Source organism: Alosa sapidissima, chromosome 6 (assembly GCF_018492685.1).
Source record: "Alosa sapidissima isolate fAloSap1 chromosome 6, fAloSap1.pri, whole genome shotgun sequence".
NCBI lineage: Eukaryota > Metazoa > Chordata > Actinopteri > Clupeiformes > Clupeidae > Alosa > Alosa sapidissima.
Genome location: NC_055962.1, coordinates 31,575,916 through 31,602,149, shown reverse-complemented (window position 1 = coordinate 31,602,149; position 26,234 = coordinate 31,575,916). Strand labels below are relative to the sequence as shown.

The following is a 26,234-nucleotide window of genomic DNA, read 5'->3' as shown; positions in this document are numbered from 1 at the left end:
CCTAATAAGGCATACAGTCTCTCTTTGTATGAGTGTGTGTGCCTGTGTCTGCCTGTTGGTGTGTGTGTGTTTTGACTGTGTGTTTTGTCTCCCTGTGGGATGCCAGTGAGGGCCTGGCACTGTCAGGACGATGGCAGCAGGACGATGGCAGCAGGCAGTAGCTCTGGTACCACCTCTGAACTGGGTTCTGCTCAAGGTGTCTTCTTGCCACTGTCACCTGTGCTTACGCAGGGGGTTCAGGCCATGGACTCTGTAAAGTGTCAGGAATCAATATCAATATTTAAAATTTCTATATAAATGAATAGAATGGAACTAGAATTATAATGTCACAAAATAAAAAGGCTTCTGGACCCAAATGCATGACACAAGGTAGCCAAAACACTTTATTACAGGACAAATCTCTAATTGACAGACATACTAGATCCAAAACAGCCAGTCCTACACAGGTTCCAGTCAAACAGGCAGATAGACTATTCTAAAGTGTGAGGCAAAGACACCGTAGGAAAAAAAACAAGCAGAAATCAGAAACCTTGAAACACTAACAAACTTATTTACAAACATACGTACAATTTACAGGCTAGGACATGACATGAAACAAGTGAGATACATGGACAGCAGTGTAAAAAATACACAGACCATTTAACAGACCGACGGAAGCCTGGACAAGACTAACAGGGTAATAACAGAGACCATTTAACAAACTGACCAAAGACTGACAAGGTAATAATAGAGACCATTTAATAAACTGACCGAAGACTGACAAGATTAACAGGGTAATAACAGAGACCATTTAACAAACTGACCAAAGGCTGGACAAGACTAACAGGATAACAACAAAGAACAGGTAAGAACAGAAATGGAGAGAAACTAGCAAGGACAGGAAGTGCCAACCATAAAAGGAGAGGGGAAGAGATCAGGACATGAGGCTGAAAGAAAACAGATGGCACAGACGAGCAAAAGAGATGAACAAAAGATCATATAAAAAACTGGCCAGCAGGGGGAGCAACTAACAGATAATCGCCGTATTCACCCGGCGGCCAGCGCGAGGCTACAGGATACACTTGCCATTACACCTCAGTATAAGTGGTTGGGTTGTTATATTTATCAGATGATGGAGGTAATGCACTCCGTTTGCAAACTGCCAAAAAGAACTCACTGAAGAAGAAGAACCAGCGAATCCTTCTTCTTTTTCTGTGAGCTTTTTTTTGGCAGTTTGAAAAAGGAGTGCATTACCTCCACCATCTGCTGGACTGAAGTGTAATGGCAAATGTACCCTGTAGCCTCACTCTGGCCGCCGGGTGAATAAGGCGATTTGAACTCAAGGGAGCGTCCAAAAGATGCCATTAGAAGATTTCTGAGTTGCACTGCATTCCGAGTCCTATTTCCACTCTCTACTGTAGGCTTTACGCTGAGGACCTTATCATTTACAGTATTTGTTTATTACAAATATATTTACAAGAAAATTACAAGTTTAGGGGGTCGGTGTGGCGCTACACAACGCCCACACCATATGTGGGTCCATGTGCCCACTGGGGAATCAGGTTTGGCATAAAAGCCAAAAAAATATATTAACAAATATATTAACAAAATCACAAGTTTAACGTTTTCCATACCATAATTACATCTGATTCATCATGAAAGAGATACCTGAATATTTATCATGTCATGTGCATACGTGGTGGTGCAGACCTGCATAAGTAACACTTGAAAATACTTAAAAACATGTTTTGAAATCATAAGGGCTTAAAGCAAGGAATATTTCTGTGCCTGAATTTCTGAAAAATTACAACTCTATTGTAGCCTGTAGATATCTATTTTCAAATATTAAATGGACACACTTGACCCACACCTGAATTCCAGCACAGTTCTGAATTCCGCAACCTGAATTCCGCATGCACCTGAATTCCATCTTTTTGAGAACCTTAAGCCTTGAATCAGTCTGTACATTGCATTTCTCAGATAGTAAAAGTTCATATGACTCGGGCTTAGCCTACCTTAAAAAAAACAAACAATATTTTTTAACAGTTCCCAGCCATCAAGAAGAAGTTCTCGGGTCGTGTATATCGTCTTGCTTTAATCCTTGTGCATGATGTGGACAGTGGCGTAGGTCACACTGTCTTCATGTTGCGTCTGAAATGAAAGTGGAATGACAGTTACTGATGACGATTGTGATGGTGATTATGTAAACAGCCAGACAGCCCACTCAGTTCAGACTGTGTACTCACAGCAGGAGGGAGAGCTTGTGTTCGAGGGTGGTGGGCAAGAGCAGCATATGTTACATCTCCTGGCTCCTTCTGTTAAGAAATACAAACTTAGTTGAATTGACCACATGTGGCACTCTAAAGACCTCTGTCTGTATCTACAGTATATCTATCAGAAAGGCCAAGGGAACTATTAGAAAGAATATAGTGAGAGTGAAAGATATTTATCCATATGATTGGGTTGTTATATTTATCAGTTAATATGATGTACATTTATGATGCCATTCTAAACTCTCATTTAACTATTGGAATTTAACTTTACATTACGTGTTGTGATTTTAGGGCATTTAACTTCACTATGTGCTGATATAATAACAGCATGTAATGATACACTTATACTAAAACTCTGATACAGATACTCACATGATCAACCAGTTTTACTGCATCATTCAGTCACCTTTTTACACTTGAAATAAAGAGGGGAATCACCATGCATGAAGATGGCCCATAGGGGGCGCCAAAGACCCTATACTATTCTGGAGAGCGTTACTGTAAGAGAGACTTTCTAATGAGGAGACACAGCGCTCAAATAATCCTCCATGGAAATGCATTGGGTTAGTTAGTAACACCAATATGGCAGTCTACACATAATCCCGCCCCGTCCTGTAATGTAAGTACCGTAAGAATAACTACAGATACTCACAGGATCACCCAGTTTAGCAGCAGGGTTTGCAGATTTGTTCACAGAGGAATAGAGGACAGTGTCTGCACACTGAGTCTGGATCAAACAGAGTTAGTAAAATGGTGTGTTAAACAGTAACAGCTCATTACACACTTATTACACATAAAGTAAAGACCCTTTGTTGAGGAAAAAAAATAATATGATCACATCCTCACCTCATCACCAGATTCTACACTGACCACAGATGGTTGCACTGTGGAAGAGCGGTTGGCATCTGCAACACCCTGGAGCATGAATAAAACAAGTGTGAACAGGAGACAACAGTGTAGCACCCTGGAGCATGAATAAAACAAGTGTGAACAGGAGACAACAGTGTAATGACAAGTACCTTGCATAGGACTGTTATGTATTTTTCTGCTTTTCTTCTTACAAGAATGAGAATAATGTTTAATGTTGTTCATGACAATGAGGATGATTAGAATAATGTTTGGTCCATGATGACATGACATTTAAAGGGGAACTGAGGCGATCTTTCAAAGATCTCTGTTTCTCAAGGTCGAGGACTACTTTTGGTACGGAAAAAAACCTGAAAACAATAGGTTTTACCTAGCTTGAGTTGCTTCAGCCAACAGAGTGAAAAAAATCGTCGGAATTCCCCTTTACGACTTAAGACTTTGCCCATCTTTCAAATTGTAGGGTCCTTTGTTTGTCGGGCAATTCCACACAAAACTGTCACGTCCATAATGCCAACACAATGCTGGTATGATGTAAATGATGATTACTTGAAATTTGAGCATTCACTCTTCTTGGTTGTAGGACTTACATGAGATACTTTTCACGTAAGCATTGCATCATATAAATACCATGGCATTTAGTTAGCGTTATGGACGTGACAGTTTTGCGTGGAATTGCCCTGTCTCAACCTAAATTAGTGAGTTAAGATTCTCTTTTGTGTTAAAACTTTGCCGAGTCGAGCATTCCAGTTTAGTCCTCAACTATACTCACAGTGTTCTGCTGGCCACACTGATATCACATACTATACTCACTGTGTTCTGATATCACATACTATACTCACTATGTCCTGATATCACATACTATACTCACTGTGTTCTGATATCACATACTATACTCACTGGGTTCTGATATCATATACTATACTCACTGTGTTCTGATATCACGCTATACTCGTGTTCCGCTGGCCAGACTGATATCACATAGTATACTCACTCCATTCCGCTGGCCACACTGATATCACATACTATACTATATAGGGTCCTCTGTTTGTCTTAACCTAAATTAGTTAAGATTCCCCTTTGTGTTAAAACTTTGCTTTTGAGTCGTCAACTCCATTTTAGTCTTCAACTGCGGGCAGACTGATCACATGCTATACTCACACTATGTTCCGCTGACCAGATTGATATCAAATGCTATACTCACACAGTGCTCCTCTGCTGATATCACATGCTATACTCACACAGTGTTCCTCTGCTGATATCACATGCTATATCACAGTGCTCCTCTGCTGATATCACATGCTATACTCACACAGTGTTCCTCTGCTGATATCACATGCTATACTCACACAGTGTTCCTCTGCTTATATCACATGCTATATCACAGTGCTCCTCTGCTGATATCACATGCTATACTCACACAGTGTTCCTCTGCTGATATCACATGCTATATCACAGTGCTCCTCTGCTGATATCACATGCTATACTCACACAGTGTTCCTCTGCTGATATCACATGCTATACTCACACAGTGTTCCTCTGCTGATATCACATGCTATATCACAGTGCTCCTCTGCTGATATCACATGCTATACTCACACAGTGTTCCTCTGCTGATATCACATGCTATATCACAGTGCTCCTCTGCTGATATCACATGCTATACTCACACAGTGTTCCTCTGCTGATATCACATGCTATACTCACACAGTGTTCCTCTGCTGATATCACATGCTATATCACAGTGCTCCTCTGCTGATATCACATGCTATACTCACACAATGTTCCTCTGCTGATATCACATGCTATTTCACAGTGCTCCTCTGCTGATATCACATGCTATACTCACACAGTGTTCCTCTGCTGATATCACATGCTATATCACAGTGCTCCTCTGCTGATATCACATGCTATACTCACACAGTGTTCCTCTGCTGATATCACATGCTATACTCACACAGTGTTCCTCTGCTGATATCACATGCTATATCACAGTGCTCCTCTGCTGATATCACATGCTATACTCACACAGTGTTCCTCTGCTGATATCACATGCTATATCACAGTGCTCCTCTGCTGATATCACATGCTATACTCACACAGTGTTCCTCTGCTGATATCACATGCTATATCACAGTGCTCCTCTGCTGATATCACATGCTATACTCACACAGTGTTCCTCTGCTGATATCACATGCTATATCACAGTGCTCCTCTGCTGATATCACATGCTATACTCACACAGTGTTCCTCTGCTGATATCACATGCTATACTCACACAGTGTTCCTCTGCTGATATCACATGCTATATCACAGTGCTCCTCTGCTGATATCACATGCTATACTCACACAGTGTTCCTCTGCTGATATCACATGCTATATCACAGTGCTCCTCTGCTGATATCACATGCTATACTCACACAGTGTTCCTCTGCTGATATCACATGCTATATCACAGTGCTCCTCTGCTGATATCACATGCTATACTCACACAGTGTTCCTCTGCTGATATCACATGCTATTTCACAGTGCTCCTCTGCTGATATCACATGCTATACTCACACAGTGTTCCTCTGCTGATATCACATGCTATTTCACAGTGCTCCTCTGCTGATATCACATGCTATACTCACACAGTGTTCCTCTGCTGATATCACATGCTATATCACAGTGCTCCTCTGCTGATATCACATGCTATACTCACACAGTGCTCCTCTGCTGATATCACATGCTATACTCACACAGTGTTCCTCTGCTGATATCACATGCTATATCACAGTGCTCCTCTGCTGATATCACATGCTATACTCACACAGTGTTCCTCTGCTGATATCACATGCTATATCACAGTGCTCCTCTGCTGATATCACATGCTATACTCACACAGTGTTCCTCTGCTGATATCACATGCTATTTCACAGTGCTCCTCTGCTGATATCACATGCTATACTCACACAGTGTTCCTCTGCTGATATCACATGCTATATCACAGTGCTCCTCTGCTGATATCACATGCTATACTCACACAGTGTTCCTCTGCTGATATCACATGCTATATCACAGTGCTCCTCTGCTGATATCACATGCTATACTCACACAGTGTTCCTCTGCTGATATCACATGCTATACTCACACAGTGTTCCTCTGCTTATATCACATGCTATATCACAGTGCTCCTCTGCTGATATCACATGCTATACTCACAGTGTTCTGCTGGGGGGTCTTTCCACCTCCTGAGCTTTCTGCTCATCGGGCACATAAGGGTCAAACAGGGAGATATGAAGCTGATATGAATCATGAGAAACTGAAGTGTGAAGTACAGTCCCAATAGCACTACTGGACACCCATGTAGTATCAACACATAATCTAAAATACCTTACTGATGCAAAGGATGACACACTGGCCACTTTATTTATTTAAAAAGACTGAGCAGTTCCATCATCATCATTAACATCATTAGCGAAACTTTTAAAATATGATCTATTGTAGCCAACACCCCAGCCCATCCCATATAAAATACTATTTTTGTTGTGCTTACTGTATATATATATAAACTAGTGCTAGAACTAGGAGCACAGATACTCACTCTCTCTTGTCCTATTCCATCGCACCATGAGAGGAATTATAATCAGACAAACAGCCAGTCCAGCCACCACAGCAGAGATGAAAATAAAAGGGAAACCTGTGAGATGAGGAAGTGTGTGTGAGAGATACCAAGCTATGGCATCCATACTACACTATATTTGGATCTATGTGCCTGAACTGGGATTTGATTCACACTTGTGGACAATTCCAAATCCTGAGTGTATGCTATGAAATGAGATTACTGCATTTATCCCGGTAACTTTGGTTTTAACCACTTATCTCCAAAGAAATATTTTACTGCATGTATTGCTTCTGACGTGACATATCCTCAGTAACTCCCAAAGTGACCTGGGTAAGCGCCCTCTTTTGGCGATTACCGACCTAGCAACTTTCTAGTTTCAGGTAGGACACTGCCTAATTCCCTAACCTGACTCTCGCCAGATGAATTTTGTTCGGCCTAGCTCCACTCATCCATCTGGGATCACTCCATTGGAGAGGTGTTTCAGAAGGCTGGGCCTTATCAAAAATCCTTGCATATGATAGGATAAGCCACTTGTCCGTCATCTTCATTGACGTGCTACTTCAACCACTCACATCGAAGCCAACCCGTGACGCTGATGACACTTGCTTCCTTGTTGCGAGCCGCAAAACAGTCTCACAGTCGCAAAAGAGAGCTGCTATGCTACAGGAATTCTGAGATCTTTTTCAGACTGCTATTGGTGCATTCCCTCTATATTATATTGGAGTTAATTATGTTCATACTTTATCAATGACATAAGTGCCAAGAAAAGTAACATTGGCATAATCTATAGTTAATTATTAATCCATCACAAGTTCAGTACACATTAGGAATTATGTATTTATTTATTGCTTTCACATATTAATTGAACCCTTAGTAATATAGATGTAGCTATTTAGGAAAGGGAGTATTCATGATTTATAACACAGCAAAAACCACTGATAACACCTAGTAAATAATGAGGGAAAGCACATTTGTTAATCCTTAAGCAATGTTGGAGACATACTTAATAATGATTAATTAAGTGTTTGCTAATGCTTAACTAATACTTACCTAATGTTAAATAGTGTACCATTATTGTGTTACCAGTAAAGTTAATAACCAGATATCCACCAATTCTGCATGGAAATATATTTATTTATATACAGTATGCCCTTAGCCCTTAGAATTGTCAGCGTTATCATGTAGTTTTTTTTACCCATTTTGTGGATGTATTTTAATGGGATGATAAAAAACATGTTTTTTGAGGGACATGGTAGCCTATATTAAATGTGAACAACTTTTTATTACAATGATATTGCAAGAAAACAACCACACGTCCACACCGGGTCATTTTTGACCCACTTATGCATCTATGGGTCAATGGGGTAAAGTCTTGTAGCTTTGTAACTAGCACCATTGGATTCCCTGACCTTGAAAATGTGGGTTTAGCAGTTAAAATCAACATTCCAGCTTATTCAGTAACCAAGATATTACAAATTAAAGATTTTTTTTTTTTTAAATCAACATTCTTACTGGTTTGTTGTGATGTTGCTGTTGTTGTTGCTGCTGCTGCTACTGCTATTGTTGTTATTGTTGCTTTTGTTGTGGTGGAAGTGGTAGTGACAGTGGTCGTTGTTGTCCTTTTTGGTGTTGATCTTGCTGTTTCAGAGAGGAAGAAATGTTATTGTAGGGTGACGATTAAAATAATTACCAGGGCAATCAGTAGAAAAAGTGAAGTCAATGTGTAGCATTTTGCATAGTACGATAAATTACAGGAAAAAATATCTGAAGAAAACTATATTATGTACAACAGTAGACCAACTACTGTATATATTGTGTAGTCTTCAGTGAGAAAATCCCATAGCCACTCACTAGTCTCTCCAACGGTGTGGGACACAGAAGCTTGAACGTGCCCTCCTGCAGTCAGCTGGCATCTCCAAGTCCTCTGAGGGAGAACGGGGTGCTTCAGAGTCAAATTAATGTCACATTGAGTTACTCTGCCAATCATGACGTTGTCTGAGTTCTGCACAACTCCTTTGGCATTCAGCCACTGCAGATTAAGATGCCTATCCTGGCCTAAACTGTTGCAGCCATCAAAGATGTCCAGGAGGCAGAAGATGATCACATCATGTCCATTTTTGTCCAGTCTTGAGGCAGCTATAAATCAAAAACACAATATAACTAACTGACTGTGCTGAAAAAGAGACACTTTATTTTTTAAGCCTTTTTCAGGCACACATGTGGACTCTATAACAAACGAAAGATAATTCATATTTGTTCAGTTGCATTGTATGGTTAATCTGTTGGTTATTTTAATGCATATGTATTTCTTAGCCGCATCATTTTCAGGGTCAATGACATTTGAAGGGTAGTATGAGTGTGTAAATTCTAAACTAATTATATTAATACAGCTCTGGGGGAAAAATAATAGATCACTGCACATTTTTTTGATGTCATCCTACGGTTGCTGAGTGACATTCAAATGAGTTGACAGTCATATTAAAGAGACCACTGCAATTTTGAATATGACCGTCAACTCAATCGAATGTCACTCAGCAACCATAGGAAGACATCAGAAAAATGTACGGTGGTCTCTTAATTTTTTCCAGAGCTTTAGGTTCATCCAGTAGGTATTGTTCAATTAGTTCTGTTAAAGGTAGATAAGAAAATACAAATAGTACAGAGAGCTAGAGGGCCAAGGGGAGCATTCTGCTGAATGTGAAAAATGCATCTGATTAGAATATCACAAATTCAAATTTAAAACTGTAGTGCCAAATAATAAATCCAGATGATCTAATTCTGACTGACATACTTACTGTGAAGAACAGAAAGGTGGACTTGAGCATCCTCTCTATATTTCTGTCCATTTGGGTACTGCTGACAGGTGTAGAGTCCAGCGTCCTCAGTGGTGACATCAGTAATGTGGAGAGAACAGTTGGGGAGCAGACTCAGCCTCTCAGCTCTCTGTGTGTTTTCTGGTCTGATCTTCCCAAGGGTGACTTCCTCAACAGCGGCTGTTGATCTTTCCCTGTTGTAGATCCATGTAGTTGATGAACAGTCTCGGTGATATTGCACATTAGCACAGGGCAGAGTGGCGGCCCCTCCTTTAGTAGAGAACACAGCTGGGTTTCCATAGGCATCTGGAAAACACACAATGGCAATCAACATCACTAACAGATACGCAGTACGAGTGTAATTTTACTCAAACATGGTCTGAAATCTTTTTATATGTCACATCAATTCATTCTCCTAAATACATGGAAATGTGCATATTTGTCAGAGCATTATATGCTGGGATATCTGTTAAGAAGCATGGAGTAAAAGCTGAAGTGATTACAACTCTCTGAATGATCATCTTAATGCTGGTTACATTGTTAAAGTGTCCAGTTTTAAATACCAGTGTCGCTGTTTTAAATACAATGTAAGTCAATTGAAGTGTGCTCTGTGTCTGCATTCAAAACAACTTGAAGCCTACATAACTCCACATAGCTACTTTAATAGATATAAAACTTGTTGAGTCTCACCTTGCAGTAGCAGCAGCACAGTCAGCAGTAGTCCCACTGTTGGGTTGTGCAGCTTTGCCATTTCCTCTGATCTCTGAGCTGGTGTGTGTCTATTCTGGGCCTCACACAGGGGGTGATGAGAATTAATCTGCTCGTCTCACATACTTCCTAATACTCACTTCCTAATAAGATAGTGCTGTGTGCTGACTGTACCCCAACCACAAGCCATAGTTATATTTTAACTTCTCCATTAAGGGCATTATGTTTGTGACTTCTGTCACGCTATGCTGCATGCTTTACATTCTGCTTCTTGTCCCCACATAACATACACTACTCAGTATAAAACATCTCTTATTTCCCCACATGAGATCAGGGCTCTCAAGTATGGGGCGCCAAATGTAACATGCCTTATTTCGTGGACAGAATGACTTTCGTGTGACGAAATACATATATTCATTACGAAACCATGTTACATCGTAACGCCTTTTGTCCACGGAATGCACAAATTGGTTTGCATTGTGTCCACGAAACACTGAAGAGAGTACATCATTTCGTGGACGAAATTGACTGGTGGCCTTTTCCTTTCGTGGACATAATGCTGAATGCAGTATTCACTGTCGTAGACGAAATGTTTGGTCAAAAGTAATTCTGTCTACGTAAATACGGAATGCACCTACACGCACCATTCTGTGCATCCTATTTCAATTTTGTCCACAGAAGTATTGTGTTGTTACAGAAGGCATTCCGTCCACGCAATAGTAACTTAACAACTTACGAAATGCATTCAGTGACATATGCTTTCATTCTGTGGACGAAATGCATAAAAGAATCATGAAATCAGTTTTGTGACCTGCTACAATACATTTTGTGAGTCAGCAGTTTACGGAATTAATTATGTGTCAGGATAATTTCATTACGTGGACGAAATGCATAACAGAATCACGAAATCAGTTTTGTGACCTGCTGTAATACATTTCGTGAGTCAGCAGTTTACGGAATGAATTATGTTGCAGGATAATTTCATTACGTGGACGAAATGCATAACAGAATCACGAAATCAGTTTTGTGACCTGCTGCAATACATTTCGTGAGTCAGCAGTTTACGGAATGAATTATGTGTCATGATAATTCCATTACGTGGACGAAATGCATAACAGAATCACGAAATCAGTTTTGTCAAGTCAAGTCAGTTTTATTTAGTAGGCTATAGCGCATTTAACATTCAACCCAAAGCGCTCTACATACAATACATTGACAAAAAACAAAAGACAATAAGACAAAAAATGCCAGACGGAGCGGCCAGGAGCGGTTCAACAGGGGGCAGATGGGAGAATCCACTGCTTTCCATGTCTGGCCATTCCAGCGCCGCGAGCCCTTGAGCCGGGTTTTTCGCTGAGAATGGGCTGCTCCATGAGCGTGTGGCTTCCTCGAGGCACTCGGGGAAGACGGGCAGTAGTTGTCTGGTGGAGCTTTTAGCCTTCGTGAGCCTCTTTCCCTCGTAGCGAGAGGACACGGTCTCCTTCTGGGCCTCAGGCCAGGGAACGCCGAGCTTTGCAGCTGCTCTCTTGCAGACGTCGTGAAGGCCCACGCTTGCGGCTTCATCAGCCTCAGTGGCGGTGCTATCACTTCTCACGCCGCTCGGGCGAGCAGCCTGAGTGGCTGGGAGGAATAAGTCGTCGGCATCCTCATCCCCCAGGGATAGTAGGTCGACGGAGTCATCCTCTGAGATGAGTTCAGCTTCGCCAGTCGCACCTAGCATCCCCATTGGGCTGTCTTCGGTGTCGGATATAGGCGATAGAGCGTCGAGCTGGTCGCCCCAGCTAGCGCCCAGTTCTCCAGCACCGGCCGGCTCCTGGGAAAGGGTTGCTGACTCAAGGGGAGGGAGGTCATCCGCTCCTAGCATGGGGTCGTCGTCGGTGAGACTAGCTAGGCGTCCTAGCCTACGTCGGCGAGACCGGAGGGAAAGTCGGGCGCAGTGTTCACACACTTCCGGGGATGTTAACGCGGTCTGGGCGTGTTGCAGCCCCAGACACGCGGCACACACCTGGTGGGTGTCAGCGGCCGAAATCTTGTTCCCACACAAACACATCCTAGCCGGGGCTTCGTACTTCCTCGCGGGGAGGGGGGGCACTGGCGTCGACATGTTGTTTCGCTACTGTTTGAGGACAGGCTAGCGGTTGCTACTGTTTGGTGACAGACTAGCTTTGGAGCTACTGTATGGAGACAGACTAGCTTTGGGGTTTGGAGGCTACTGTTTGGAGACAGGCTAGCGGGCTACTGTTTGGAGACAGGCTAGCGTGCTACTGTTTGGCGACAGGCTAGCAAGGGAGAGGCTACTGTTTGGCGACAGGCTAGCCAAGTCCAAACCAGTGCTCTTCGAAGATGAAGCGGCGTTAAGGTAGCGTTCGGGGACCGAGTCGTTACCTCGCTCAATGAACAGTTAAGCCACCAAGCCACAGCACCTGTATACGAGAGAGCAAGCCTCTGGGGGCGAGAAGAGGTTTTAGACTGAAGCAATGACGTTGCGCCGTAGAATATAAGGGAGGAGGAAGTACCTCCTCCACGTTGCATATGTCAGTCGTCCAGCCAATGGTGGCTGGCGTAATGAAATAATGGCTTCTGGGGAACTCGCGAGGGGGCGTGTCCCATAGTGAGATACCGAATGAATGCTTGAAAGAGAACTATTTATATATTTAGTATGCTGCCTCAGCGCCCAAAATGTCTCTGGCCACGCTACTCTCACCCGGCAGGAATCAAGCGCGTCTCCCCTGGAGTTGAGCCTGTCACTTATCAGCCAATCAAAAATAACGAGAGGGGCTACAAAATAGCCAATCAGAAAATAGCACTATTGTATCTGGGTAAGATTTAACGCAACAACCAATGAAAAAACACGTATCCTGGAATTATTGAACGCGAACCTGTTTCGTTCACCTTGAAGCTTCGAGCATCAGTTCATGGTTTCAGCACAGAGTAAGTCATCTTTTAATGTTACAACAAATCCACAACTTGTTTGACACAAATAATGACAACGTGACTGCTGCTAGAGAATGTTTCCCAGACAATTAGCATCAGTTGTTCATGACTGTCTGTAACTTAGCCAACAGTTTCACAGCCTGTTCATTGACAACACTTGCTCAGAACAAGTAGTCTATGCCTAGTCATAGCCTACTTTCGTTCACACGATGACTGACATATTGTCACATTCTAAACATCTCTCACTCCAAATAGGCTTAATCATTTTATTAGCACTAAACAAATTAAAGTGTATTGCATAGCCTATTGTTATAGGTCACTTTTAAAATCATCATATAATTATATCCTGACCATGGATGCATTAATCATTGCATCTGTATTCAAAAATGTCAGGTAAAAAGCAATTAAGCATCCTCTCATTCACCATGAGAGGAAAGCCCCCTAAAAGGTCCAGGTTAGTGGATGCTCAGAGGTGGTGAAAAAGCCCATTATTGAATTGTCAGTGCCATGTGTCAAATATTTTCTTTTGCAAATCTGAGCAATTATAAATTATACTTTTGCCCCATTTTGACTTAGGAGGGCATTGCTCCTACATACTAATCAAATGCCTGCTCTCTTTTGGAAAGCTGAGACACTGTTGGAAAACAGTGTGATGTAGCCTACTGACACAAAGTTACAAAGGCTAGATTATTATTTTCTTTTTCTACTGGATAACAAGCATCTTTGAACTGACCACATTTCAGCCCTCTAGGTCTTGACTTGATATGACTTGAGTCCTAGCATTAGGTCTTGTCATGCTGTGTGCAAAAGTAGATCAATATAGAATGACAACATGAGTACTTTAGCCAAGACTTATTTGCCAAGATATGCTCATGCATTTTGTAAAATGCCCTATGAAAACTCCCCATAGGACTTTGGGTTATCCAAAATGCATACAGTAGGCTACTGGCAATCAAATGCCTACTGCATATGAACCCCTTATAAGCATAATCTTGGCCTCAAATGAAAGGTATAATACTTTAAAGTTTCATGCTTGCATTTGGATTGTAGGCTACTTCAGGTTCTGATATAACTACACTAAATATGGAATAATTACAAAAAATACAAATCTTTACAATTTCTATTTCAATTAAATTGGTGTGTATAAGATGGGCTATATTTCTGCACAACTAATATTGGATCAACTGTTGACCGACCTGGGGCTGGTGTATGCTAGCTGGTGATGCTAGTTGCGCGTGTAAATTCTCACACCCCTAACCTTAAGAACGGCTCTAACCGCTGAGTTGGAAGCTTGGGCTTTTAGCTCAGTGGTTAGAGCGCTCGACTCCCATGCCGGTGTGTTGAGGTGGCGGGTTCGAGGGCCGTGAGCGGCGGACGAAACGACCTCTGGAACATCTGAAGGCATATTATTACACAGCAACAAAAAGTTGTAGTATTATTAATGAAACACCCCCATTCTCGCAACCCGTCTGACCAGCCACCCCTTTAACCCCCGGACGGGGGGGGAATTGTCGACGGGGAATGTCACTCTTGCCTGTCCTCAAAACTTGAGAGCCCTGTGAGATGTACTACTCAGTATAAAACATCTCTAATTTCCCCACATGAGATACACTACTCAGTATAAAACATCTCTTATTTCCCCACATGAGATACACTACTCAGTATACAACATCTCTTATTTCCCCACATGAGATACACTACTCAGTATAAAACATCTCTTATTTCCCCACATGAGATACACTACTCACTATTTCCCCACATGAGATAGGCCTACACTACTCAGTATAAAACATCTCTTATTTCCCCACATGAGATACACTACTCACTATAAAACATCTCTTATTTCCCCAACGAGATACACTACTCACTATAAAACATCTCATCTCGGTAACACTTTACTTGACGGGTGAGTTCATAACACATTCATAGCAGCTGTCTATAAACTGCACATAAAGCATTCATGACTGTTTCATGAGACATGACTCAACACTCATACCAAACCTTTCATGAATGTGGAAGACAGAACAACGACAACTTGTCAAAACAAAAGTGTTGAAGGGTAAAGTGTGGAAGTGCAGTCTTGAGCTAGGTGATCACACTCAGGAGGACGCAGAGGAGTAAGTTTGATGATGGGATTTTTATTTTTCCCAAATAAGGCCAGTATTTTGGCAATTAAGATAATAAAAAATAAACAAAAGAACAAAAAAATACTTTCAATAAATGAAACAAAAAATTGACACAGTTAAAATGTATATGAAACAGCAAAAAATATTAATTCATTAAACTATGAATCACTTCCGGTTGACCCGGGGGTTTCAACGACATTTAAACTGGACAGTCGCGGCACACATTCTTTATACAAACAAGACGAGACATGACGAAACACCGGTAAGACAAACATAACGCTGTGATAACACATGTATCTATTAAGGTAAATAAACGGAACAGTTAAGACAAAGACATTTGTGTTGCGTGGTTATTTTAACAGAATATGTGACGTGAATAATAAATGATTGTAAACAGTAAGCGATGTAATGATAGTGGTTGGTAGCATGCAATAAATGCACCGTAGAGTTTGATGGTAATGTCGACTAGTTAAACAGCTACGGGATTACGGCAGAGGTGTATGATGAATGACAATGTTAACAAATTATTTTAAAACAGTATGGAGGTGAACTGAACACATAGACACGTCAGACAAACACACACAGGTAACAATGACACTCAGTCCGTTTGTATACTAAAGGTAGCGCCTCGCTACCGTGACGGTGGGTATGCACTGCCCCCCCCCTTAAGAAGGAGCGTCCATCTCGTGGCGCGACAGAAAGTCCGCTATTACATTGTCCTTACCAGCCCTGTACCTCACAGTAAATTTGTAAGGTCGCAAGGACAGGTGCCAGCGAGTAATCCTGGAGTTAAAATCCCGCATGCAATGGAGCCATTGCAAAGGCCTATGGTCTGTCTCTAGGACAAACTCCCTCCCCACCAAATAGTACTTAAGAGCGTTCTAATGCCCATTTAATGGCGAGACACACTCCTTTTCTATGGTGGAGTAACGGGTCTCTCGAGGGAAAAGTTTGCGGCTCACATATTGCACGGGCCTTTTGTCCTCCCCCTCACCTTGCAGCAACACAGCCCCTAGGCCAAGGCCTGAAGCGTCCGTCTGCACTGTGAAGGGCAAGGAGAAGTCGGGGCTTTGCAGCACCGGCTCATGGCACATGCTCTCCTGCAAATCCCAGAAAGCAGTCTCACACTCGGGAGTCCAGACCACCTTGTTAGGACTGGTCTTACGAGTGAGGTCAGTCAAAGCAACAGCTCGACTTGAGAAGTTAGGGATGAAGCGCCTGTACCAGCCGACCAGTCCCAAAAAGGATCTCACGCCCTTCTTGGTTGTGGGTGGCTGGCAGCTGCGGACGGCGTCCACCTTGTTGACTTGAGGGCGGATAGTGCCACCACCCAGGACGTACCCAAGGTAGCACACTTCGGACCGGGCAAGCTGGCATTTGCTGGCGTTGACTACCAGCCCGGCCTGATAATTCCTCCGGAAGACGTCTCCCAGGTGCTCCAGATGCGCCTCCCATGAGGAGCTATGAATCACCACATCGTCAATGTATGCAGCGGCGTAGTCCTCAGCGCCTCTTAGCACCTGGTCCATGAGGCACTGGAAACTTGCTGCGGCACCATGTAGTCCAAAGGGCATGACCTGGAACTGGAAGAGGCCAGATGGAGCTCTGAAGGCCGTCAGCTCCTGTGCACGGGGGGAGAGTGGTACCTGCCAGTACCCCTTACACAAGTCAAGAGTGCTGAGAGACTCAGGCTTCCCCAGACGCTCCAGCAGCTCATCCACACGGGGCATGGGATAAGGGTCGAAAGCAGAAATTCCGTTCAGTTTAGAAAAGTCAATACAGAAGCGGAGTCATACCACGTCTTCTGCTGTGCCTGGGCCTTGGCCAGTTGATCATGGGCCATGGAGCTCATCTGGTCCAGCTTCTCCCGCATCCTAATGACATAGCCCGCTACGTTGGTCAGCTGGCGAGGAGCGTCCCCCTCCCAGCTCTCACGAAGGATGTCAAGTGGGCCTCTCACCTCCCGTCCGTACAGGAGGTCGAAGGGGGAAAACCCGGTGGATGCCTGCGGAACCTCTCTGTAGGAGAAGAGCAGGAAAGGGAGCCACTGATCCCAGTCAGCTCCAGACTCAGACACAAACTTCCGCAGCATTGATTTCAAGGTCTGGTTGAACCTTTCGACCATGCCATCAGTCTGCGGGTGATAGGGTGTGGTTTTGATACCTCGAATCCCTAACAGGGAGTACACCTGCCTCAGTGTTTTGCTAATGAAGTTAGTACCCTGATCTGTTAAAATTTCCTTAGGGATCCCCACACGGGAGAAAAGCTGGATTAAACAGTTGGCTATCTGTCTAGCCTTGGTATGTCTGAGGGGGAAGGCCTCGGAGTAACGTGTTGCATAGTCGCATATGACCAAAATGTAGCGGTGACCTGCCCTGATTCTTTCTAGGGGCCCTACTACATCCATGGCGATTCGACTAAAAGGTACCTCAATGATGGGAAGGCTGATCAGAGGTGCTTTCAAACCTCTCTTTGAGCGAGCAGTTAGTTGGCACTCTGGACATGATTTGCAGAACTCTGCTATGTCTCTCTGAAAACCTGGCCAGTAGAACCTGTGCTTAATTCTGCTCTCGGTCTTTTCTTTGCCTAAATGGCCAGACCAAGGAATGCTGTGTCCAAGATGCAGAACTTTGGCTCTGAGATGTTCAGGAACCACTAGCTGTTCTATGTCTGCACTCACTCTGTACAGCTTCTCATTATTTAAAACAAAGCATGTGTCACCCTCCTCAATGGCTTCCCTAGTCTCATCTGGGGTTTTTACAGCAGAAAGACAAGAGGTAAGTGTGGGATCGTCTCTCTGGAACTTTATAAGGTCTTCTACCAAGACTTCATTGCCCTCTAGAGGTGGGGAGTCTTTCCTGCACTGCCGTGCCCCTCACTTTTGCTCTGCGCCTTTCTGCCTTTGACTTTTTGGTTTTGCCACCAGGGCAACACTTAAATGGTAAGTTGGACCAAACCTGGTCTTGTTTCTCTCTAGCTTGTGCTCTAGTTGTGACAAAAGCAGTAGCCGTATTAACACTCTGTAAAAGATCAGTAAGAATAGGTACATCCTGGCCTAGAATCACCGAGTAAGGGCATTTATCTAAAACACCAACGGTTAACAAGTACCTCTGTCCGTTAATCTCCAAGAGGACCTCACTGGTCTGGTGCTCAGTCTCATCGCCATGGATGCAACGATCCTTGACCTTTCCTACAGGCTGGAAATCGGACTTTAAACAAGACTTAAGAATAAAAGACTGACTACTTCCGGAATCAACTAAAGCCTGCAGAGTCTTTCCTTTTACCTTTACTGGGACAGTGACATCAGACATACCAGGTTAAGTGTTTGGTAGGGCCAGGGAGATAACACAGTCTTGAGTCAGACACTTTCTTAACAGGACAGTTAGGCCTGATATGACCTTGCTGTCCACAACCATGACAGACAGGGGTTCTAGCTGTTGCAGCTGAGGTGGGGCTAACACTGTAGCTAACACTGGGTCTATTGGGGCTGCTAGAGGGCTTAAAAACACAACCACCATCACCCGCAGACTTACCAGATGCTGAGGTCTTCTCTGGCTCTCGTTGGGCTGCTTGGTGGGGTCTTCTCCAGGGGTCCTGTTGAGGGCCCATATGGTAGCCTCTTCTGGAGGGTCTGGCAGCCATAAAAGTATCCACCAGTTCTGCTGCTTGTGTTGAGGAGCGAACTAGTCAACTTGCCAACTAGTATTGTTCAGTTCATGTATATAACATGTTTTACTTGCTACCTGGATAATTTTTCGCTAATATTAAGGTAAGATGAATGATAAGATAGAGCACTGTGTTCGATGGGTTAACTAACGGCATCGCGGCAAAGGCAGTTAGCTGTAGGCTACAGCTGTTGAACAATCTCCGTGGAAACTATAGAATTTTCATGCCAGAAATTCCCTTTCAGTGCAGTAAATCCCTTGACGTTTCTCCTTAACTAAGGAAACATTTTAAGGTGTTCTGTGCAACACCCTTAAGTAAATCCCTTACCTGAGGAGAAATTAAGTCTTAAGGGTCATACTTAAGGGAAAAAACTTAAGGTGCTTTGTGCAACCGGCCACTGGCACTGTCAGGGTGATGGCAGCAGATGGGTACCTCTCCAGTTGGGTACCACTCTGAACTGGGTTTCGCTCAAGGTGTCTTCTTGCCACTGTCACCACGTTGATGCTAGGGAGTTCAGGCCATGGACTCTGTAAAGTGTTGTGAATCAATATCAATATTTAATATTTCTATATAAATGAACAGAATGGAATTACAATTGTACTGCCACAAAATTACAGACTTCTGGACCCAATTGCATGACACAGGGTTGCCAAAACACCTTATTAGGGACTACAGGGAGGATCTCTAATCGACAAACAGAGGTGAAATCCCAAACAGGCAGTCTTACACGTATATCAAGCTAATATTTGCTCATATTTATATGTTTATGTTTGTATCTCTGCATTGAGACTCACAGAATGCATAATCGCTTTAGGCTGCAAAGTAACCCCTCACTGCTCCCCGAGCGCCGCTGTAGCAGGCAGCTCACTGCTATGGGTTAGTGTGTGCTTCACCTCACTGTGTGTTCACTGTGTGCTGTGTGTGTTTCACTAATTCACGGATTGGGATAAATGCAGAGACCAAATTTCCCTCATGGGATCAAAAGAGCATATACTTATATACTTTTGCTAAAGCTTAATACTAAAGTGCTAACCATTTCAACACTGTGGTTTGGCAGTTTAGCTTTTATTTTTTTCTCTGATGTCACTTCTGTCTTTTGTCTCTAACTGTGTCTGGTCTGCCTGTTTGCCCCATGCAATGATGCATGATGTGAGTGGATTAAGTGTAAATCTCAATACTGACAAAAAAACAACCCTGAATAAAGTAACAATTGAGAATGTTTCACACTCTGCATGAGCCTGAAGGAGGTTTTACTGGATAACGTAAGCTGCACACACAACAGTATAGTAGATTCTTTGGGTTTCAGCCAAGATTAAGCTTTTTAATTATTCTAATTTTAATTCTTAATTTAGACCTATTTCTTACAGTCCCATTTATATTCCCATTTTGGGGAGAACATCTATTGAGATTGGCAATCTAAAGTTCTGTTTATTCACATTTTACTTGACTGACTCAACAGTGTACTTTTAAGCCCTAGACGCAAATGTGTCTTTGACACCTTTGAACATTTTTAGAATATTCTGAGAACTGAGAATTCTAAGTACTCATCACCTCTACCACAAACACCCCTAAAACACAGTTCTGCATAATCATGTGACAGGCTCTGAATGCAAATGCAACAACAACCCTATTCTGCAGTGTTTTACCCGTGGTAATAACCTAGCGGTAATAACCTTGCAACTAGTGTTGCGACCACCACGCGCGATATATAAATGGTTACAGCGCACCCGTGACGTCACATTGCCGCGCAACCAGTCGGGAGTGGCGATTATGTAGAAGCCTTTACTCTGCTGAGGGGTCTGCATTTGTTTCCTAGGACCAGGACTATGCAGGACTTTGCAGGATTGTGCAGGACTATTCAAGACTGTGCAGGATTGTGCAGGACCATGCAGGTGTCAGGATCCTGCCTGGATGGAGTGACTTTGTGCCACCCTGGTGGCAACTTTGTGTAGTGTCCTGTGTGTGCTGTGTTTGCCTGGTTCCCCATGTGCTTTGTGTGACCTGCCTGTCACCTGTCTTTGTCTCCGCCCCATCTCCTTATTTGGTCTGTGCTTCCTGTCTTGTTAGTTTTCCCTCCGTTTCTGTTTCCACACCTGTTCCCCGTTATTGTCTCGTTGGTCTCGTCCAGTCCTCTGTCTTTCTGTTAATTGGTCTGTGTATGGGTGCATTCAGAGCACCTCGGAATGACAAGGACCCATGGCTACTTTGTTTTTCTGACAGCTAGTGTTCAAGTGCTTTGCCATCGAATGTGTGACAAACACGGATGCCACAACAAAGGTTAAAACATACACTCACTAATCCTAAACAAACAACTGTATTTGCTTAAAATATAGTGTAAGATGCTCGTGAAAGAAAGATATGCAGCTTTTCAAGTGATAAAAAGGGCAAATTCCCAAGTTCACATTAAAACTGTTGGACATGAAAGGCCACATGGACTACAAACGAACTACAACGTGACGACAAAAGTGATGACGAGCCCCTAACTGGGCAACTCTGTTAGCAAAATGCGGAATGATGATGTTTTCACTCGGAGGAGGTTTTTCCGAAGCCCATGAACGCTAGGTATTTCTACCATCCTGTTTCTCTGTTCCCTGTCGGATTGGCTCTCTGTTTTGTCTAGTGCAAGTCATGCATGCAGGTAATTGTCAAGTTTGTGTAGTTAAAGTGTGTTTTCTGTCAGAAAGAGTCTTGCGCATGGGTCCTATATTCGTAACCCTGACAGCAGGATTGTGCAGGACTATGCAAAACTGTTCCGGACCGTGCTGGACTATGCAAGACCGTGCAGGACAGTGGCTCTTAACTGGTCTTGCTATGGGACCCAAAATTCCCCATGTTCATGAAGTCCCTATATATATATATGTGTAGTGTGACCTTGTACTGTGTCATTTCACTGAGGGACCCCATTCATACAAAAAAGAGAAAAAGTCTGCTTCAACCAGGGTTTTCTGCTCCCACTTGTTTTTATTTTTCGTGATGTTTCGGGTAATCACCCTTCTGAAACGTCACGAAAAAAAAAAACAAGTGGGAGCAGAAAACCCTGGTTGAAGTGGACTTTTTCTCTTTTTTGTCTGGTCGTTTGTTTGTCCTGCTCCCATGTCAGACATTTGGATGTGCGGACTTTAAAACTTACTCTTTGGACCCCATTCATACCCCATTAATAACATAACCCATGGTACATGATTGAGGGGCCCTATTAAGACATATCCCATAACGCTATGTTATTTGACCTACTCACAGAAGCAAAACAAAGACCAAATACTCATATATAATTATTATTATTATAATTATAATTATTTATATTTATTTTTTATTTATAAATATAATTATTATAATTATTATTATAATTATTATTAAAACAAGGGCATTGTACATTGAAATGATACTAAATTTCCTTTTGACTTCATAGACACATATGTTAACACTGATGGATAAGAGTAAGTAAGCACGCACAGAGATAATCCTCAAATATCCTCATCCTGACTGATAAGGAAGTGGAACAATCCATCAGCACCTTGGAAATCGCTATTGCTGTAGCTGTAATTCTATTAAAATGCTTAAATGTTCAAATATTTACATTTTATTCTATTGCTGTAACTGTAGCTCTGTAGCTTAAATATTTAAATGCTTAAATGTTAATAGCTTAAATGTAAATCTGGAAAGAGACAGTTTTGCCCACTGTAGGTCCGCCACCTGACGGAGGAAGCTGAAGCCATGTTACGAGTGTTCCAGGGAATATCATGTGGAAACACATTCATCCTGGTGATGGCGTCATCCTGAATACATCACATTATTTCAGCACCTGCAGCTCAATGGACTGTGAAGCCTCTGTAAATTGACAGGAATTATTTACCGTATAAAGTTTATATGAAATTAATACAAATAAAACCACTGAAGCAGTCTGACACTACTACACATCTAAAATATAATGTGTGTACTGTGTGTGTGGTGTATGTCTGTGTGCACTGTGTGTGTGGTGTATGTGTGTGTGTGTGTAACTGTGTGTGTGACTGTGTGTGAGTGTGTGTGTGTGCCACTCTCACCTCTACTTGTCTGCTTCCTCCTCCTCACTAAATGAACAGTTCCAATGAGTCCAGGTACAATCAGCACCAAGAAGAAGATGCTGAGTCTAATGGGGATCTCTAGGGAAAATGGATAGAAGATGCTCATGGATGACATAAACACATACCCCACACACACACGGTCACTGGGCCCCTGGGCACAGATGTAAAAAATGGGGCCCCCTGCCCGCCTCAGAAAGTCTAATTATATTTTTAAAAATTAAATATTTATAGATACAGTATAAAAACCTCTTCTGCTGCCAAGCGGTTTTAGCATCGCCTTGGATACTGTAATATCAGATGCGATGTTGATAAAAAAAAACATGTGGCCTAACCCTGAAGATCGCAGAGATTAGATACAGTAATTTTGTGCTTTTTCTAAGTTTCCCCCCTTTTTATCTGGGCTTTTTGCTGTTGTTTTTTGTTCAGAATGCTCTTGTGTGTTTCATGGATATTTTGTTCACTGTAAGCAATACTGTAATTTTTTTCTGTTCTATCATACTGTAAACAGTATTTCTGCTGTGCCTCCTGTAATAAACAGTAAAGGAAAAAAACTGATTTGCTTTTTACTGGAATGCTTTTGAATGTGAACATTACATGTTGACATACCGACCGGTTTGGACATACAGTTCCCAACCAAGAAATTTAGTGTAAAAACGGTGGATTGCATGTTTTGCATGCAAATACCTGTAAAAATGAAATATAAAAGTCTATGCAGTTTTTGTAATGTCAACAATAGCCAGTATTTTGAAACCTGGTGTACTTTGATTGACTGAATGTACCTTGTGAAGTAAAAACAAGTGTTGTTGCTGTTGTTGTGGTGGAAGTGGTAGTGATAGTGGTCGTTGTTGTCCTTTTTGGTGTTGGCCTTGCTGTTGCAGAGAGGAAGAAATGTCATTGTAGAGTGAAGATTAAAATAATTACCAGGGCAATCAGTAGAAAAGGTGAAGTCAATGTGTAGCATTTTGCATAGTGCGATAAATTACAGGAAAAAATATCTGAAGAAAACTATATTATGTACAACAGTAGACCAACTACTGTATATATTGTGTAGTCTTCAGTGAGAAAATCCCATAACCACTCACTAGTCTCTCCAATGGTGTGGGACACAGAAGCTTGAACGTGCCCTCCTGCAGTCAGCTGGCATCTCCAAGTCCTCTGAGGGAGAACGGGGTGCTTCAGAGTCAAATTAATGTCACATTGAGTTACTCTGCCAATCATGACGTTGTCTGAGTTCTGCACAACTCCTTTGGCATTCAGCCACTGCAGATTAAGATGCCTATCCTGGCCTAAACTGTTGCAGCCATCAAAGATGTTCAGGAGGCAGAAGATGATCACATCAAGTCCCTTTTCAGCCAGTCTTGAGGCAGCTACAAATCGAAAACACAATATAACTAACTGACTGTGCTGAAAAAGAGACACTTTATTTTTTAAGCCTTTTTCAGGCACACATGTGGACTGCAATTGCATTGTATGGTTAATCTGTTGGTTATTTTAATGCATATGTATTTCTTAGCCGCATCATTTTCAGGGTCAATGACATTTGAAGGGTAGTATGAGTGTGTAAATTCTAAACTAATTATATTAATACAGCTCTGGGGGAAAAATAATAAATCACTGCACATTTTTCTGATGTCATCCTACAGTTGCTAAGTGACATTCAAATGACTTGACAGTCCTATTCAAAATTAAGAGACCACTGCCAATTTGAATATGACCGTCAACTCATTTGAATGTCACTCAGTAACCGTAGGATGACATCAGAAAAATGTACGGTGGTCTCTTCATTTTTTCCAGAGGGTTAGGTTCATCCAGGAGGTATTGTTCAATTTGCTCTGTTAAGGGTAGATATTTATGAAATATGAATGTGAAAATGCATCTCATTAGAATGTGCACAAATTCAAATCTAAAACTGTAGTGCCAAATAGTATCTGTCTATCTGTCTATCTATCTATCTGTCTCTCTGTCTGTCATACTCACTGTGAAGAACAGAAAGGTGGACTTGAGCATCCTCTCCATATTTCTGTCCATTTGGGTACTGCTGACAGGTGTAGAGTCCAGCGTCCTCAGTGGTGACATCAGTAATGTGGAGAGAACAGTTGGGGAGCAGACTCAGCCTCTCAGCTCTCTGTGTGTTTTCTGGTCTGATCTTCCCAAGGGTGACTTCCTCAACAGCGGCTGTTGAGCTGTTCCTGCTGTAGATCCATGTAGTTGATGAACAGTCTCGGTGATATTGCACATTAGCACAGGGCAGAGTGGCGGCCCCTCCTTTAGTAGAGAACACAGCTGGGTTTCCATAGGCATCTGGAAAACACACAATGGCAATCAACATCACTAACAGATACGCAGTACGAGTGTAATTTTGCTCAAACATGGTCTGAAATCTTTTTATATGTCACATCAATTAATTCTCCTAAATACATGGAAATGTGCATATTTGTCAGAGCATTATATGCTGGGATATCTGTTAAGAAGCATGGAGTAAAGGCTGAAGTGATTACAACTCTCTGAATTATCATCTTAATGCTGGTTACATTGTTAAAGTGTCCAGTTTTAAATACCAGTGTCGCTGTTTTAAATGTAAGTCAATTGAAGTGTGCTCTGTGTCTGCATTCAAATCAACTTGAAGCCTACATAACTCCGCATAGCTACTTTAATAGATATGAAACTTGTTGAGTCTCACCTTGCAGTAGCAGCAGCACAGTCAGCAGTAGTCCCACTATTGGGTTGTGCAGCTTTGCCATTTCCTCTGATCTCTGAGCTGGTGTGTGTCTATTCTGGGCCTCACACAGGGTGTGATGATCATTAATCTGCTCATTCCACATACATCACTTCCTCATAAGATGACATAGTGCTGCGTGCTGACTACTGTACCCCAACCACAAGCCATAGCTATATTTTAACTTCTCTAATAAGATAATTGTGTTGGTAACTTTTCGAGTGCTATAGCTGCATGCTTTACATTCTGCTTCTTGTCCCATAATAGGGCCCACATGAGATACACTACTCACTATAAAACATCTCTTATTTTCCAACAGAATGAACTGTTTATGGTCACCAGAGGCTGAAAGGTGGCACAGACTTTACATTTATAATAATTTCTTTCAATTAATAATTGTGCAACTAATATTTGCTCATATTTATGTTAATATTTGTACCTCTGCTTCGGGATTCTTGCAGAGCTTTAAGCTATGAGAGTGTAGGCT

General features: G+C 42.3%; 1 protein-coding gene across 1 annotated transcript; it reads right to left on the bottom strand.

Moving 5' to 3' along the window:
- Positions 1–1,239: 1,239 nt before the first annotated feature.
- Positions 1,240–25,772, bottom strand: LOC121711187. The gene is made up of 10 exons (XM_042094549.1): positions 25,712–25,772; positions 25,009–25,332; positions 24,114–24,398; positions 8,236–8,361; positions 6,703–6,798; positions 6,321–6,358; positions 3,099–3,167; positions 2,905–2,979; positions 2,226–2,294; positions 1,240–2,130 (listed from the first exon to the last, which is right to left on the bottom strand). The coding sequence occupies exons 1-10, from the start codon at positions 25,770–25,772 to the stop codon at positions 2,074–2,076; spliced, it is 1,200 nt and encodes a 399-aa protein (XP_041950483.1). The 3' UTR covers positions 1,240–2,073.
- Positions 25,773–26,234: the final 462 nt, after the last annotated feature.

Bases quoted from the DNA above. Each gene is read 5' to 3' on its own strand.
- LOC121711187 (XM_042094549.1), bottom strand. From the start codon at position 25,772: ATGGCAAAGCTGCACAACCCAATAGTGGGACTACTGCTGACTGTGCTG. The intron at 2,980-3,098 runs GTGAGGATGTGA...TGTTTGATCCAG, and splicing joins GTGTAGAATCTGGTGATGAG to ACTCAGTGTGCAGACACTGT. The intron at 2,131-2,225 runs GTGAGTACACAG...CTTTCATTTCAG, and splicing joins CACAAGCTCTCCCTCCTGCT to ACGCAACATGAAGACAGTGT.